The sequence below is a fragment of the Cucurbita maxima genome, unplaced genomic scaffold (genome assembly GCF_002738345.1).
Source record: "Cucurbita maxima cultivar Rimu unplaced genomic scaffold, Cmax_1.0 Cma_Scf00003, whole genome shotgun sequence".
NCBI lineage: Eukaryota > Viridiplantae > Streptophyta > Magnoliopsida > Cucurbitales > Cucurbitaceae > Cucurbita > Cucurbita maxima.
This window is the reverse complement of record NW_019272019.1, coordinates 912959-931215: the sequence shown is the minus strand read 5'-3', so window position 1 is coordinate 931215 and position 18257 is coordinate 912959. Positions and strand designations below refer to the sequence as shown.

At 39.2% G+C, this 18257-nt stretch overlaps 2 protein-coding genes across 4 annotated transcripts in view; one reads left to right on the top strand and one right to left on the bottom strand.

Moving 5' to 3' along the window:
- The first annotated feature begins 8124 nt into the window (after positions 1-8124).
- Positions 8125-10175, top strand: LOC111476758 (40S ribosomal protein S18-like). The gene is made up of 4 exons (XM_023120557.1): positions 8125-8249; positions 8402-8562; positions 9427-9615; positions 9951-10175. Exons 1-4 carry the CDS (start codon positions 8247-8249, stop codon positions 10054-10056), a joined length of 459 nt encoding a protein of 152 aa, XP_022976325.1. The 5' UTR covers positions 8125-8246; the 3' UTR covers positions 10057-10175.
- A 605-nt stretch (positions 10176-10780) lies between these two features.
- Positions 10781-18257, bottom strand: part of LOC111477137 (protein GIGANTEA-like) — a 31140-nt gene continuing 23663 nt past the window's right edge. For all 3 annotated transcript variants that reach the window (XM_023121135.1, XM_023121136.1, XM_023121137.1), the window contains 9 exons: positions 17846-17901; positions 16131-16371; positions 15894-16044; positions 15058-15267; positions 13386-14921; positions 12825-12893; positions 12487-12705; positions 12304-12396; positions 10781-11287 (listed from right to left, as the gene is read on the bottom strand). In XM_023121135.1, coding sequence (XP_022976903.1) covers positions 10991-11287; positions 12304-12396; positions 12487-12705; positions 12825-12893; positions 13386-14921; positions 15058-15267; positions 15894-16044; positions 16131-16371; positions 17846-17901 — 2872 coding nt within the window. In that variant the 3' untranslated portion in view covers positions 10781-10990. The remainder of the gene's footprint in view (positions 11288-12303; positions 12397-12486; positions 12706-12824; positions 12894-13385; positions 14922-15057; positions 15268-15893; positions 16045-16130; positions 16372-17845; positions 17902-18257) is intronic.

Sequence of the window (18257 nt, the reverse complement as noted above, 5' to 3'; positions counted from 1 at the left end):
CTTGTCCACCATTCTTAAGGAGTGGAAGGTATTAAAAATAGGTATGCAACTTAAATTCTCATCATAGGGGCATTTCAGTAATTTTTCATAACATACATAACATTCTCATCTAAATTGCCTAATCCGAGTCCTAAACATGCATATTCTAACCGGATAAGGCTAGATATACTCGCATGCTAGCACATCCTAACAACCCTTACAAGTATTACTTGCAAAAGATTGAGGCGCTACTTACTTGAGTGAAACGTGCCCTTTCCAAGCTTGCTTTTCTGCGTGTTGGAAGCTCCAATTTTCTTGAAAGTTCACTCGTAGGTTCTATTTTAAGTAAAATTAAGGCCAATATCTAAATTAGAATGAAAAATAGTCGAACAAAGGTTGAATGGGTTGAAAAACTCACTCTCACACACAAAAGAAGAGGTTCCCCACGTACGCAGCTCATGTGCTGAGTAAGGATAAGTGCGCCTTTGGCATGCCACGTGTTGCGCACTAGTTGATGCTTTCAGAATGGGGGCATGTGTTTGATTTCGGAGGCGCACGATTAAGTTTACACGATTAAGATGTGGGTTCTTCTATTTATTTCAGTTTGTTTGGAGAGCTAAACTTTATAGCGGAGGCAAGAGAGTTTTATGCAGTTTAAGTATGTGGCAGAATTTTATTTAATTAGTTTAAAATCACTAATACTCATTTGAATGATACCCAAAAACTCATTTAATTTACAGCAACAAAAGTTACCAAAAAGATAGGTTCTATGTAGAATCAATAATTTACTTGTTACTTGCTACTTGTTGTGATAGTGTATACTTGCACTTATTTTTGTGAAGTTTACATCATTTTATTATATACATCCACAAGCGATCAACATTCAAAGATCGTGAGCGACAGTTAAAGGTTTAGACCTGAGTGCACCTAGAGATTAGATTAGCCTCGAGGAGCTAACCCTGAGTGTCCTAAAAATGCTATATGAGATTTAAACGGCCTAGAAAACCTCCACAACACCCAAGAAAATTTAAGAGAACTTATGAGGCTACTAGCAGCATGAACTGGATCATTTTGAGGAGTGACTACCGTGTGTAAGAAGCGAGTCAAAAGTTCATAAATCAACCTTGAGAGGGGACAAGAGAATGCTAGAGGCATCATGGTCTAAGCCATCAGCTAGCCAACCTAGCTCTAGCGTCCTAATTATGGAGAAAAATTCATTCTATAGGTAAAACAAAAAATTAATAGCTTGAAGGTAAACATACTATATTAGGTAAACTACAAGGAAACAAGCTCAATGGGGAGATGACATCCCAATGGGAGATGACATCGAGTGAAAAACATGTAAACATCTCAACTCTTATCATAGGGCCATCTTGTAATTTCTTACATATTAAATAGTTTATGCATCCATAGTGTCGAACTCATATTTTAGTCATTCATATTCTCTTCCTAACTTTGCATAAAACATAAAATACCACACTTCAATGAATTTTTAACCTTGGGGCATAACAGTAATTTTTCATAGCATACATATAGTACATATTTATCATAAAACGTCCTTATGAAGTCTTTAACATGCATTTTCTAACCACTTAAAGTAAGGAATGCTCGCATGCTAGCACGTCTTAGTGATCTCTCTAAGTTACCTAAAGTCCATGTGGCTACTTACTTGGCTGACATGTGCCTTCCCAAGCTACTATTTTGTGTGTTAGGAGCACCAAAGTTTCCAAAATTTCTTTGGCAAATTCTAATTCAAGTAAAATTAGGGTTAGAATCAAAATCGAGATGAAAAACTTGCAAACAAAGGTCGAATGGGGTAAAATGAGGTTACTCACGCGTGCAAGGAAGCTCCCCACGCGGCTGGGGAGGGAGATGCGCATCTTTGGCTTGGCATGTAATGCTCTTGATTTGCGCAATTGGCTCCCACGTCTTGAGTTCATCTCTAGCGAGTGTGTTTTCCTCCAATTTTTGTTGTTGCGGCACATGGGATACTCAGGATGGGTCGCGGTTCATGGATCAGTTGGCATTGTGGTTGGATCCTCCACTTAGTGCCTCATGTCACTCTCAGGCTTGTCCAAGACGTGTTGTTTGTGGTCGCATGCCCGTTGCATGTCAAACCCCTCATGTTATAGTACGTTATTGCTTTCATGTATTGCTTTTATGATGTATACCGTTCCTATTGTATTTCCTAGGAGTATGATGTTTCGAAAAAATCACGTCTAGGATTGGGAAATTGAAAATGCCTCAAAATGTACTATAATGCGATTAGTCATTAATTCATACTTCCCAAAGTTATAGGCTATCTAAGTCATTGTGTTTCCTTTCTTGCTTACTAGCCTATAACATTATTTTCAACCGTTTTTTCAAATTCTTTTTCAAAAATCTCTTTGCCCCTGTTTTCTAAAACCTTATACTCAAAGCAGGGGGCTTGAGTATACGTCATCTAGTTGTAGGCGACGTAAATTCAAGTAGAACGACTCACTCGGTGCTAAAAGTGAGTGTCAGAATTGCTTGTAAACGTCTCGAGGGGGTGCGTTTGTGACAGTTGATATCAGAACCTAGTCGGCTCCAAGAGAAATTTCTGCAATCATGTCCAAGACCAAGCAATTGAGCAAGCCCCACGAAGAGTAGATGCAATACCCTTGAGAAGTTTCTAACAATATATGGTACTTGGACGAGAGTGTCAAAGAACTAGCCATAAAAATCGATGTGATCGATGCAATAGTTGGTCGTGTGGATGGAATGCCCATCCAACAACTGATGTATAGTGTGGAAAACCTTAAAGAATATTTGTTAAAAACACCACGTCTAGTGACCTCGAGCGTAGAGATAGCTATGAGAATATTTGCTAAAACCACCCATCTAAAAGGTGGTGAGAGTTTTATTATTTGTAATCATTTACCATATCAAATTAGATTAAATAGGTTATAAAAGAAATGGAAAGAGTAATAATCTGATAAAAGATATTACCCTATGAACAAGGGTCAAATGTGATATATATGACAAATTGTAATGGAAGGCTAAATATACTCAACAACCCTCGCAAGCTAAGTGTTGGATTTGGACAAACGTGAAGTTTGGATCTAAAAAATTAAAAAAGAGGTCAAGAAACACTTTTGCTGAAGATGCTAGCAACCTAGAGATGAGAGGGTACATACTATGTGCGAAGTTTGCCAGCGACAACAAGTTCTCAAACGAAATGATAATCTAATTCAACATGCTTGACCCACTTGTGAGAAATGAGATTGGAGCTAAGAAAAATAACACTTTTGTTGTCACACAAGAGCAAGGACTACCGTGGAATGGGGAGCTTAAAGCCATGCAAAAGATGCGTAAGCCAAAGAAGTTCAGTAGCAGTCATGGAAAGAGCACGATACTCAGATTCATAGTCGGAGTGTAAGACAATAGATTGCTTCTCAACACTAAAAAAAATGAGATTGTCACCAAGATAACTGAAATAGCTAATGTAGAATGACGAGTATTGGGACAACCAACCCAATCAACATCCGAATAACTCATTAGCTCACTGGAAACAATAGATGGATGAAAGGTAAGGTCATAGTGGAGTATGCCCTTGAGATAGCGAAAAATAAGCTTGACAACAAGAAAATGATCTACAGTAGTGGCATGAAATATCTTGAGTAATATCTAGGTGCGTAATGGTCAAATACTAAAAGGCTCCAACAAGAGATTGATCGAGAGTAGAATCAGAGAAAGGAAAACCATCAGCAGTCATATGTTGAGAAGCAACCATGGAGTCTAGACTAGTTTGCTATCAAGTAATTGAGCATGAGTAGGAATATCTCGAGCATATTTTAACTCACTAATAATGAGACATCAAGAGTGAGTGAAACTTCAGAACCAAGAAAGTAATTGAGATAACCCAAATAATTTGTAGTAAACTAAGAATGAAGCTTGCGAGTAAAGCGGTAAAAAAGAGATAGGTTATTGTCGGTAACAATATTGTCATCGACATAAAGAAGCGTATAAATAAGGTTAAATTGTTGATAAAATACAACAAGAGACATGTTAGCAAAATTATAAGAAAAACCAAGTGTGAGAATAAATGAGCTGAAATGTGAAACTAGGCACGAAAATCTTGCTTTAAGCCATAGAGTGCTTTGTTTAATAGAAAGACATGAGTGGGACAACGAAGATTTATATACCTAGGAGGTTGTTCCATACGGACATGATTCAGAGGTAGCTCTAAAAGGGATTGACTTAGTTTCTTGTTGTACCAGATAGAAGACAAGAACAAGATCTAAATCTTGTCTGGGGCGAGCCCGTGTGGTTATGGGGGCGGGCATGAACGGTCTAGTGTCCGAGCCAATTGGTCAGATGATGACGACTATTTGGTAAGAATGCTATTGAGGAAAGCATTCTTGACATCAAGTTGCCGAAGATGCCATTTATTTGTAACAGAAAGAGAAAGCACATCATAGACAGTAGTAGTTTTGATAACCGGAGTAAAAGTATAGTCAAGTCCAGAAACCTGACTCTAATGTTTGGCAACAAGATGAGCCTTTAACACTCAATGGATTCATCAGGGCAAAAATTTAATGTGAAACACCCATTTAGAGGCCACGATGTTGATGTTGGTGTTGGTAGGGCGAGGAGCCAAAATTTGAGTGTCATTTTGTTGTAAAACTTGAATTTCCTCCTCCATGACAGCAAGTCAAGCAGGATTCTTAGCAGCATATTTGAAACCTCTTGGCTCGGTGGATGCAAGAATAGCAGAAAGAAGTCCAGATGAGTCCAAAACATCAAGACTTGTTGGATGACGAGTCTTGAAAATACCAGTTTTGGCTCGTGTGATCATAGGATGAGAACCCAAAGAAGAAGAGGAATCAACACCAAGTTTAATAGAGGGCGGATTAGAAGCTTATGGTGACAAAGAGGAACCTGCAAGAGAAGTATCAACTTGCACAAACTCATCACGAGGTCATAACAAATATCACATGGAGAGGAGGTGAGTCAAGGAATGTGCGATGAAGAAGGGGTAGTGGGGATGGATCAATATGGCAAAGACGCGGTTCCAAGAAATTTGAAATATGAAGAAAAGAAAGAGGTCGGGCCTGAGAGCGAGGGATAGAAGGAAAGTGAGTTTCATCAAATTGAGCGTGACAGGTGATGTATAGCCTAGTGGTGGTGGGCTTAAGACAGCGAAACCCTTTATGAGAGGGACTATAACCCAAGAAAATGCAAGGTTCTTGGGAAAGAAAGTTTATTAAACATATAACCATATAAGCAAAGGTAAACACAACAATGAAATGGATGAAAATTGACATAATGTGGGGAGTAATTGTATAGAAGTTCAAATGGTGACTAACCTCCAAGAAGTGGAATGGACAACTGGTTGATGTTATAAGTGCTGAAAGCGTCAACCCAGAAAGGAGGAGAGATGAGAGTGAAAGAGAATGGTCAAGTCAGTTTTAGTCACATGACGATGTTTTCTCTCAACATGACCATTTTTTATTTGAAAAGAAATAACATAATAATTCACATGTTGCAGATGGGGCGAGACGGTTTGTGATGCAGAATAGTGGGTTGGGTAGTGGATCAGTATAAGGGTATTTGACTCTAGTCCGGATCTGTCGGATCTCATCTTCTTCACCCAACTTTATGCGATCCTCGATGTTGTTTTCTCTCTCCTTCTAAAGCGATTTTCTGACATTCTATTCCATGTTTTCGTCCCCTATGACCTCTTTTTTGGTCTTTCCCTCACTCCCACTTCGTATGTACTATGGAGGTATGAGTACACCGACGCTTGATGTCCAACAACGAGGAAATAATACGTAAAAAATCTATGGATTGACGTATTTTACCGTGAGTATGCTCGGAGTCTCTAGCTGGTTTCTATTCACCGTGCTTTGTGTCACGGTCCTACATTTTTTACTGTACGACGTCGTGATCTTGACATGCTCGCGATCAACCTTAAGGGGAATTAAGCCCCATATATATTTTTTGCCCCAGCTTTGGGGCTTCGTCGGGCCTTAGGCAAGGTTTGTCTTCGCCAATTGAACATCGCTTGTGCGGAATCCAAGCTTGTTCCACCACACACGCTGCCTGAGCGTGCATGTTCAATCGTTTGCGACACATCTAACTTGCCTCTGTACTAGGCAAAGTCATTTGGCTCGACCTTGCTTCTGCTTAGGCCAAGGTCTCTCAATACAACGTTGCATCTCATCTTGTCATCTCAATCTCCATCGACATGGTTCATATCTCTTGACGCCATCCCGAGTCTCGGGATGTTGTCGGCCATCATAACTCGCTCGGTCATGTCAACGAGAATGGGCCCGCTTGTCTTTCATCTCATCGGGACTTTCCGAACATCCATCCATTTGGGTTCTATTGAGGCATTGGCCCTCCCGTGCCCATGTCGAGTCATTTATAGATACCGTACCAGATAGCGGGTGTATGTAGCAACCTCCAACACGCGGGCTGGGGCACAATACTGGCACACCCGTGCCGTTCGGTACTATCCTTTAAAAATCCATTTCAAAGGAAGTCGCCCGAGACACTCCTATTGGCACACTCTCCCACACTACGACACACGTATGTGTCACAGGGTAGCTCACTTAGGCCACAGGGCCCAGGGGTTATGGAGAGCTAATATAGGGATGATTATGGTGAACGGTCATACGGTGTCGTGCATTGTCCGTCCGGTGTCCGATTGACACCAAACTTGGCGAGCATTCATATTTCATATGGACAAACTTAACTCCAGAACTGCATGCCTACATTCCTTTCGGAAACCCGACTTTCAAGGTTAAGGCCTGGGGCCCTACTCGGCTCTTCAACAAGCCTATCTTTGCCCCTCATGTCTATTCGATGTCTCTATCATGTTTATGTCTCAACTTGTCTTCAATGCCCACTTCACGCGGTGGTATGTTGGATGATGCACCGTCCTTTTCGATCGCACCATGACACTCTTCTATATTCATCCGCATGTGGCCGGATGGGCGTCTCTTGAGGAACGCCGCTTTGCTTGTCATGACGTGAGGGTCACAACCTACCCTCTTCATAGTATGGTTGTACACTTTGCTCGTTGTTGCTTACATAGTTGGGTTTTCTTTGCTTCACTGGGACGAGATTTGTGGCGTTTTACTTTCGATGTTCTCTTTTATTTTTAAGAGGATATGAGTGTGTAGTGATTTGGAAGATCGATGGTGTCAGGGGAGTGTGTGGTAAGTTGAGGGTACGAAAATTCTAGCGCCTCGCCAAAATTATTTATTTTATTTATTTTTTTATTTTTGTGACTGTTACAATAGGATACCCCTACTCAAATGTTTCCATATAATCTAAACCCTTTAAATTATTGTTTGAATATGTTTATGACATGTGTTCAAGATTACACTAATAACCTTCCATATGTTGTACAATCGATTATATTATATTGCAAATAAAATAATATAAATTATTATTAATTATTAAAAATAAAATCATTAATTACGAGACTTTAAAATATAAATTCCAATAAAACCCCAATTTTTTCTTCATTTGCCTTCGAACAAAAAAACCCATCCCCACCCGCCACCCGCCACCCGCCATCCGCCACTTACAGTCACTTTCTTCCTCTTCTTCAACCGAAAAAGTTCACCTCCTCTTCTGACCTCTCCCGACCCTTCTTTTTTATTTCGTATTTGGGTCGAAAACTTAGACCTGAAAAAAAAAAACTCTCTCCAGCCTTTTTTTTTAAACGTTTGTTCAAATTCTTTAACAAGTTCAAAAATATCCTTACCGTTAGTACTATAGGTTAAAAAAATACTAATGGAATTCTAAAACTACATTAACCCTCTTAATATCTATAATAATAATAAAAAGTTTTAAATCAATATATGAACAGAAACCATCTATCAACACAATCATACATTATTTTCAAATTTTTTAATATTATTTTTTAAATGTAGTATTAATGGTAAAAATATTTTTGAAATTTTTAAAAAATTTATGAGGATAAATAAACTTTTAAAAATTTAAAAATATTTTAAAAAAATTTAAGATAATATAAAAACCTTATAATATTTTTATACAAATGCAAAAATTTAAAGTTATTTTTATTAATTTAATCTATTAATTCAACCCAAAATAAAAATAAAGTTTGAAGAGGGTATATTGGTCAATTCAGTTTAGTCGGGAGCCCTAGATTGCTGATAGACAGTATATAAAGCCCTCCTCCACACTCAGCCGAAGATCTCCCTTGGTTTTTTCGTGCCTTTTCTGCCGCCGGGAATTCTACGAAGTCCTTGCTTCTATCTACATTCGCCATGGTAATTCCAGTTTCTTCTCTGCTCTAATTTCCCTCTTGTTCTTCTGTTTACGGTTCTTGAATTCCCTTGATTATTCGTTAGGGTTTTGTAATCTTCTCCCAATAATGGGCTGTATTGATTTGGCCTTTTTATTTTGTTGCGTTTGTATCTAGTCGCTGGTTGCAAACGAGGATTTTCAGCACATTCTGCGTGTGCTGAACACCAACGTGGATGGGAAGCAGAAGATTATGTTTGCTCTCACTTCAATCAAAGGTATTGGAAGGCGTCTTGCTAACATGGTTTGCAAGAAGGCTGATGTTGACATGAACAAGAGGTATTCGATGCTTTATCTCTCCCTATTTTCCCTTCTTTGCCGCTCGTCTATCTAGTTTGATGGAAAAATTCGACAATTTGGAGTATTACAAGGGTTTCGTTCGTAGTTTTTAAATTCTGCCTGCTATGAATTTAAGGTGTCAATTCCTTATACAGGACCTTGAATCCTCGAGTCTTCCACAGAAAAAACTTATGCCATAGTGAACTTTTTGAGTCTTCTGGTTGACGGATAAAAGGATTACCCTTCTGATTTGAGTTATAGAAGGACGAAAAAGGAAAAGAAATATGTACTGCAACTAGATTTTCAGTTCCTGGAATTATCTGCTGCAGCCTCTTACGTCTTCCTTTGATATAATTTAACACCATATATTTACCTTGCTTACCTGGGTCTGATAAGAGAGCAATGCATGCACAGATGACTGCTATTCTCTTTTGATGAGTAGCTTTCATCAGAGTAAAACTATATCTTCTAATAATTAAACTGGCAGCAACCCGAATACAAACTCACCAACCCCATGGTGAATGACCATAGGGACTAAGCACCTAAATACAGCACGACCTTACAGCTTAATCTAAATATTGTCCTAAAGAATATTGCCAAGTGAGAATAAACCGAGTGCCTTTAGTTCACTGAATAAAATGGGGACAAAATCTTAGTGAAGAGTTCAAGTTAATGGCCAATAATCAGGAATTCATGACTGAATTCAAACACAGTTCTTCCTCTTTGACATCGACTGAAATATTATGGAGAGAATGCAAATTTCTTCATATGCCATAGAGGGTGTTACAATTTAGAGTTTGGGTTAAAACTCAAGTGGCTTGTCTAATATACATCTTTGTTTTCATTTGTTATTTTTGCTAACAGGGCTGGTGAACTAACTGCTGCTGAGTTGGACAATCTAATGGTGGTGGTTGCCAATCCACGACAATTTAAAATTCCTGACTGGTTTTTGAATCGGCAGAAGGATTACAAGGATGGGAAATATTCTCAAGTAGTTTCAAATGCATTGGATATGAAGTTGAGAGATGATTTGGAGCGGTTGAAGAAGATCAGGTAACATCTGTTTTTGTTGTCATATCAACATGCACAGTTTTTTAATTTAACATAAATAAGATAAATGAGGGCAGAGCATATCTTTGCAAACCATTATCAGCTAAGCAGCTATTAGGTACAATGTTAAAGAAATGCCCCAATAATCCCGTACAATAAAATTAAGATAAAGATCTGTTTCGGAAATTTATAGTCCTCATGAAGCCCTATACTCACTCCATGCATTGTGTTGATTCTTAACAATATTCTTGAAGTGTTTCATCCTGGGATATCAAGCCCTACTCCTTGCATCATGTACATTTGTAGTTCACGATTAATCTTTGGTATGTCGAATGCAGAAACCACCGAGGTCTAAGGCACTACTGGGGCCTCCGAGTCCGTGGTCAGCACACTAAGACCACTGGTCGCCGAGGGAAAACTGTTGGTGTCTCCAAGAAGCGTTAAGCGTATCCATGTTTTTATGATCGAGTTAAGTATGTGGTTGTTTGGGCAAATCAAGTTCTTTGGCCTTTTAGTTGAACATTTGTGCTGTTTTAATCAAATCAAGTACTATGGTTAATTTTAAAGTTTTAATCAAATCTATTTTTTTCTAACAATTTCAACATATATCTTGAAATATTGGGGGATAAAAATTGTAGTGAAATTTCACATCAATTGAATAGAATAGATGCGAGTGAAGTGGATCTCGAATGAAAGTGGACGTGGACGGTGAGATTTCACATTAGTTGGATGGCAATATTCAAAATTGAAAAAGAAAGAATATTTGCGGCTCACTATTATTTTTTTGCTATGCAGCACTAAGTTTCTCCAGCTCGCTTACTCATGTATGTATACATTTTCGTTTTGGAAAGTAAACTACATCTCTTGGAAACCTCTCTAACAGACACATTTTAAATACTTTGAAGGGAAATCCGTAAGAAAAAATCAAAAGAAAATAATATCGATTAGTAGTGGACTTTTGTGAGATCCTATATCAATTGGGGAGGAGAACAAAACATTTTTTACAAGGATGTGAAAACCTCTTTCTAATAGACATCTTTTAAAAACCTTGAAGAGAAAACCTTGAAGAGAAGCCTAAAAGGAGGAATGTACCCATAAATAATACCTGGAATGAAATAAGAGGGAGGTAATAAATTACATTAGAGGAACTTTTCTACGCCCAGGAGAAAATAATTGAACGCACAATAAGGCCTTATAAAATGTCTGTCTCCCTAGGCACAACCATCTTGGTGAGAGGATATGTAAACAGGACCAAACAAGGAATTATTGGATAAAAATAATCTATGGTATCAGATAAGAAACATAGCGTAAATCGTCTCCGCAAACTCGTATACTTCAACGTCGTTACAATAACGAACAACCTAAGCTTATACCGACGTCATAGGGGAATAGAGCAGCCTAATTCCTCGGCAGCAGCTTGAAGAGACTGAGTTGATAGTCCAGTTGCAAGTTGATTATGAACTTCCCATCCTAAGCACTTCTCAATATCTGTTTTCCAGTCAATGATACCTGAACTGAAATATTGATAAGAGGGATAAATGCCATTTATGTTTCCCGATTTTGAACTAGAATTTATCGAGCTGGTGTGCAGGATATCACGAAGAACCGATGTGCTTAAGGCTCGGACATGTGCACTTGGATGAGATAGGCATCGAACAGTAGCTGGTAGACGACACTACAAACACAAACAACATACATTGGCAAAAGGTACTTCACAGACATTGGGAAAAATAAGAGATCATGTTTGCTTCTTTTCAGAGCATCACAATTTTTTTTAATATTCAGCAGAGGCCGGAGTCGCTTGTCTAATCTCACAGAGAGTAGCTTTTCCCAGCCTTAATAATTTTGATTACTAAAGAACTCATGTGGGATCATTACTAAAAAAAACTCATGTGGGATCATTATTAAAAAACTCATGTGAGATCTCACGTCGGTGGGAGAGGAGAACGAAATACCTTTTATAAGGGTGTGGAAACCTCTCCCTAACCGATGCGTTTTAAAAACTTTGAGGGAAAGCCCAAAAGGAAAAGTCAAAAGAGGACAATATCTGTTAGCGGTGGGTTTGAGCTGTTATAAATGGTATTAGGCCAGACACCGAGCAATGTGCCAACGAGGAAGCTGAGCCTCGAAGGGGGTGGACATGAGGCGGTATGCCAGCAAGGACATTGGGCCCCAAAGGAAGGTGGATTTGGTAAGGGACGAGTGCCAGGAAAGACGCTGGGCCCTGAAGGGGATGGATCGCGAGATCCCACATCGATCGGGGAGGAGAACGAAACATCCTTTATAAGAGTGTGGAAGCCTCTCCCTAACAAACGCGTTTTAAAAACTTTGAGGGAAAACCCGAAAGGGAAAGCTCAAAGAGGACAATATCTACTAGCGGTGGGCTTGGGCTATTACAAATGATATCAAAGCCAAACACTGATCGATATGTCATCAAGGAGGCTGAGCCCTGAAGGGGGGAGGACATGAGGCAATGTGCTAACAAGGATGCGGGGCCCCGAAGGGGTGAATTTGGTAGAGGGTCCCACATCGATTAGAGAAAGGAACGAGCGCCAGCAAGGATGCTTGGTCTTGAAGGGGGGTGGATTGTGAAACCCCACATCGATTGGGGAGGAGAACGAAACACCCATCTTTATAAGAGTGTACATAAACAAATTGCATAACTCGATTACTTTGGACGATGTATATTACCTTTAACAGATTGGAAAGGCCATCAGCAATTGACAGTCCAGATTCTCCCCACTCCAGTACAGGCTTAACTGCTCTAGCAGTCGCTTCCAATAGCTGTGCTTCCGTAAGAAGTAGAGAACATTGGCTTATAATTAGTAAGCTTCAAAACAAACAACATTTATAAAAACTTAACTGCATTGTTACCTCTAGTTGTGGCAAAGTACAGGCTTCACCATCTACAAGCATGCCATCTGTGGCACGCAACAGTAGATCTAATGCACTCGCCAATACGACCAGCGATTCTGGAGTATCGTGATTTCTCATCAGCTCAACTATGAGTTTGATGATCCGCTGGTTGATTCTCCACATCTTCTGACCTTGATCATCATCTTTTGCAATCCAAGGTTGCAACTGCCTCTCCGCCTGACAAGCACAGAAGGCCATGAAAATGACTAAACACATGAAGTATACGATCATGAACAATAACACTAGAAGATAGCAAATGAGGTCTGGAACAAAAAAACTGGTAAAGAAATGTAGACCTGAAGGACAATTGCTGTAGCTGCTTTAGCTGGGGAAGCTGATACCACGTTGCATAATGCATCAACTACCTATTTAATAGAACAGTGCAATTCAATAAATATTAAAGTAATGTATTGCTCCAATAAATATTTAACATTCAACAGCTAAGCCCCATTTGGCATTCCTAGTTGAGCCTTCAGGTCTTTGTACTTCAGTGAAGGAGTTGAGCCTCGATTAAGGGGAGGCTGTTCGAGAGCTCCACCGTAGGCCTCAGGGGAGGCTGTTCGAGGGCTCCATCGTAGGCCTCAGGGGAGGCTCTATTGTGTACTTTGTTCAAGGGGAGGATTGTTGGGAGGGAGTCCCACATTGACTAATTTAGGAAATGATCAAGGGTTTATAAGTAAGGAATGCATCTCCATTGGTACGAGGCCTTTTGGGAAAGCCCAAACAAAGCCATGAGAACTATTGCTCAAAGTGGACAATATCGTACCACTGTGGAGAGTTGTGGTTCCTAACATGGGAGTTGTATTCTTCGGATATAGAAGATAAAACCAAAGGAGAAGAGCGTTGTACGAACTTACCTGTCTCCATCCTTGCTGGGCTGAAGTGCTCTCCACGCTCGGTTGAGTTTCAGGAGCTGTAATCAACTTGTGCCACAGTAGAGAAATAACAGAGAAACATAATTCTTGTTTCTCAGCAAGCACTGATCTTAAGAGAACTTGTGCACAACAGTTGAATCCTATCTGCCTCTCCATTGTGAGTAAGTTGGCTAAATCAGAAGCATCAATCGAGAAGCTTGCTAAACCTTTCCCTAAAGTATTTCCCAACTCTTCATTTGAATTTGATGTTCTCTCGAACACAAGCTTAGTTTCTGAATGGGTCGAATTGTCACACTTTTGAACAGATTGTCCAGGATGAAAGCAGGTACTGTCTTCACATTGAATTTGTTTTTTTCCGTTTAAACCAACGAGAGATTTCTTCCATTTCGGTACTTGTATTAAATTTGCTTCTAAAGGTTCAGCTTTGTTAACAATGGAAGCAACTGCTTTGCTGTGTATATCTATCAGATTGTACAATGATGATGCCCTGGTGTAAATCTCGTCGTCCCACTTGCATCGCATCAGGATAGAGAGAGCGTGCATGCAAGCCTTTGATCGTCTAAAGAGTTCTGAAACATGAGCTGCAACCATGGCTGCAGCAACTATCTCGTTTGAACTATAACTCCATGAAGTTCCCACAGAAGATGGCTTTAAAGAAAAAAGTGCTTCTAAGATGGCCAAAATTCGGTGTGTGTGGCATACTGCTGAGCTAACGCTATTCTGAAGTTCGGTTGAAGTGCCATTTACTTTGACCAGTTTTGTTACATCCTGTAAATTTGTAGTGTTTAAATGATCACTTCCCCTAGCAGCAAAGGGAAATAACTGGAGCTCACAAGCAAGAGCACAAACGGCAGCCAGGACGTAAGAATCGAATGCAGAAACAGGACCTTGCTTTTTAGTCTTTCTCCTTCTTATTCCTGTATGGTTCTCGGGTACCGCTTGCAAGTCCTCAATCCTTTCATCAATACTTTGTTCACGTCTGAATTTCTTGCTTCCATTGGATTGAGCTTCATGACTAACACAAACAGTCAATACGACAAAGAGTAGGCGTGAAGCGAGCTCCACAGAAGCACATGATTCTAAGAAGAGCGAGTGGACCATGGTTCGAAGCTCTGTGACAGCTAGATTTTTAGAAGCAGAACCAAAGCTGGAAAAGTATCTTGTTTTTCTAGTTTGTTCTTTGGGAGACTCAGACGGAAATGTTCTTTGAAGAACTGATTCGACAGTAGCAACAAATATCTTCATCAGACATGCTTCGGATGGGCTACCTCGTGGAAGATATTCAAGAACCTTAAGGAGAGGAATGTATAAATTCCATGATAATATGGGAGGTTGCAATGGTGTTGCAACTACGATTTCAGGGAGGTCAACTACATCGGAACTTAACGGAATCAAGCCATAAGCAGCTTCCCAGATGGTACAAATTCTCCATTCAACTTCAGGGCCATGTGCACAAAGCATCGACGCAATTCCTTGAGCAGTAGCTTCAGTTGTAGCTTCTGCTGCAGGCACTTCGATCTGATAAAGTATACAGATGATATTTGGAGTTGTTAGAGTTGAAAACAAGATGACATTCGAAGACCCTAATCCATTAATTCTTTCAAGAAGCTAGAAGCATAGCTTATACAGAGAGTATGTGCTATAAAGTCCATACCTGTTCCCTGTATGATGAATCATAGCCACCCAAAGATTCATATTGAACTTCACTTCCCTCAACTTGTCGTAGTGGCGGAAAAAGCAATGCGGGTTGGGACAGTATGCGAAAAAGCAAGGCTGCTGCAGCATCAGCAGCAATACCAGCTCTCATGGACATTGCAGTGCCAATGGCACGCAAGAAATGTAAATGCATCCAGTTTCTAGGAAGCTGCATTAAGGATAAATACCGGTTTGTGCCACAGATATATATAAATTATTAGAAAGTAAATTGGTTGATAGCAACTTCAAGAGTTGATGAATTTGATCCATACCAAATGGTGAAGCTTTCAAATGAACTAAACCAAACCAAACCTCAAACCAAATCAGCCCATCTTTAACCAAACCAAACAAAACCAAACAAAACCAAACTAGATTTGAAAGGACATGACAACCACAAACATTTGAGCAAAAATATTTCAAACACATGACAACCACGAACAATGCAGATGCGTCAAACCCATGCATCAGGAAAGGTGCAATAGTGAGGTATAGATTGAATGTAAGCAATAACTGACAACGAAAGCATGGGGTTGTATCATATCAGTGAGGTATAGATTGACTATGAGAAATAACTGTTTGCTAATGAGTCAATGCAATTACATCATATATTATAGCTATTTAATTGTTAGTTAGGCACCAAAGGAGCATTCTTCTGATCATTCTACTGATATGAACTAATATTAGAAAAATATTGTCAAACTATGAAGAAAAGATTGCACAGTACCATAAATTTAAATAAAATTCATGAATGGCGTAACCAACATGCCTTGCCGCATAGTATAGTATCCAACTTACCCTAATGCCAGTTGCATACTCTTCAGCAGCTCGAAGAAGCTCTACAAGCTGTACAGCTGCATCAAGTGCATCTGGAGCCCAAGATGGAGGTGCTTCTAAGAGTCCAAGAAGAAGCCTTTGGGTAGCACTGGGAGTAGCAATGGCATAATATCTGTGCTGGGGATAAAAATTTGAATAAGAAGAACCAGCATAAAGGATTTGAAATTTGTTTCTCTTTGAAGGTTTAGACAAGCTAACCTATGAAATAAGCGTGCATATGGCTCAAGAGCTGGTAGCCCAGCAACTAAATGTTCATCTAAAGCTGTTGTAGGGGGAGGAAGAAGAAGCGCAGGAACAGCAGCTGCTGTTAGAGTTGCAGTCTCATACCGAGCAACTTCTTCATCACAAACACTCAATATGACTCCAGCACCATTTGCGACGGCCCATCTTGGAGTTGATGGTATTAGCTGAGGGTGTTTTCCAGATCCACGAGAAGAAGCTATAAACAAGAAAGCCTGCTCGGTAATATCCTTGCTTTAAGGATGAAAATGAAACACATCTTCTAGTAAACAATATCAACACAGTTAAAAGGCTTGTACAATTAACCAAGAAAGAAATCAGAAAAGTAACTTGAAAGGCTAAAGTACTTTTTCAGCATTGAAGTAGCGTAGTGCATTTGGATTTATTGATGGAAACAAGGAAAAACAGATGTAAACTTGCACCAACACCAAGGGATCTACATCAGAACATGGGAAAGACAAAAGAAGAACCTGCCGTGAACAGAAAAATGTACTAGAAGCTACTGGGGACACTCATGTATCTAGCTCACACTAGACTAGACATAACATACTCAGTGAGTGTAATTAGCTAATTCATGCATGATCCGCAGGAGACCCACCTTCAAGCAACATACAGCATGCTGCATTATCGGAAAGAAACTTCATAAAAGGAATTTTATTCAAACGGAACAATTTTATTACATCGGAAGCTTACACCGATGCTGACCACACTAGACCAATAGTGGATAGAAGATCTACAATGGGGTATAGTACTTTTCATAGAGGTAATTTGTTAACAGGGAGGAGTAGAAAGGAAAATATGGTGGCTAGATCATCTTCCAAATCAGAATTTCGAGCTATTACTTAAGTGTTATGTGAACTCTTATGGTTGAAGATAATCCTTATGACTTACAGATTAAGAGAGAAGGTCCGATAAAATTGTATTACAACAACAAATCAACTATAATATTGTATATGATCTTATACAACATGATAGGACAAGGCATATTAAAATTGATCGACATTTTATCAAGGAAAAATTGGAGAAAGGGATAGTATGCATTAGTTTGTGCCCTCACAGCTTCAACTAGTAGATATACTAACAAAAAAAAACTTCACAACTCATTTCCTCCCTAATCAATATTGATTTTCCTTTGTTGGACCTTCGACAAATTTTCAAGCTCACAAGTGAGGGAAAGTGTTAAAATATTGATAGAATTAAACTTATGCTAACATCTTAAGCTTTTGGGTTGATGGGTGATCTAACGAACATACTTTTGACAAGCTAGCAAACGAAGATATTTTTAAACCATGTTGAAGAGTTGTTTTATTTTTTTGTAAATATTAGCTGCAGATATCTTTTTAAACCATAATAATTTATTATTCACATTGTATTTATTCTTCTTCCCCTTTTGTTGTAGCTCTTTCTCTCTTTCTCCAATACAACGGAACTACGTAGAACCATGTAGACATGTACTACTTACATTAGGATCAGGATCAGAGCACAAATATTTTATTCCCTCTAAATTAAGACACATTTCATAAGCGTGTAGCTTATGGTGCTTCCTTCCCTACCTACTACTTACTATGTATACCTTTTACGATTTATTTTCAAAACATAGATAAGTTGCAAATCCGTTGCATAAAGTGAAATGCCACTTCATAGTTCGAAATTTAAGTAAGATGTTCACAAACCTGATGTGGGTGGCCTGAGCTCTCCAGCAGCATATTTACCCATAACACCACTGCACCTGTTTATGTGCAAAAATGTTTTTCAATGAGAAACAATTTCATAGATAACATAAATTACAAACGGAAAAGTCAAGCCCCTAACCGAAAGGGGATTTCAAAAAGCTCTTCCAACTTCATAAGAGAATCAATACCAAAATTTCTTGAAAGAGAGACAAGTTACACCAAGAAAGCCATAAAGCATGGAGTTTTTGTCTTTCTTGCAAAAAAGACAACCCTAGGAACATTGAACTAAATTGTTCGATGTGATCGTCATATTGTGGTTGTCATCTTCTAAATCCTTGAATGTATGGTTAAACCATACTTTTTATGTTCTCTCCTACATCCAACAATATAGAACCACCAATCACATTATACT

Coding starts and splice junctions, on each gene's coding strand:
- LOC111476758 (XM_023120557.1), top strand. Junction 8,563..9,426: donor GATGTTGACATGAACAAGAG/GTATTCGATGCT, acceptor TTTTGCTAACAG/GGCTGGTGAACTAACTGCTG. Junction 9,616..9,950: donor GAGCGGTTGAAGAAGATCAG/GTAACATCTGTT, acceptor TGTCGAATGCAG/AAACCACCGAGGTCTAAGGC.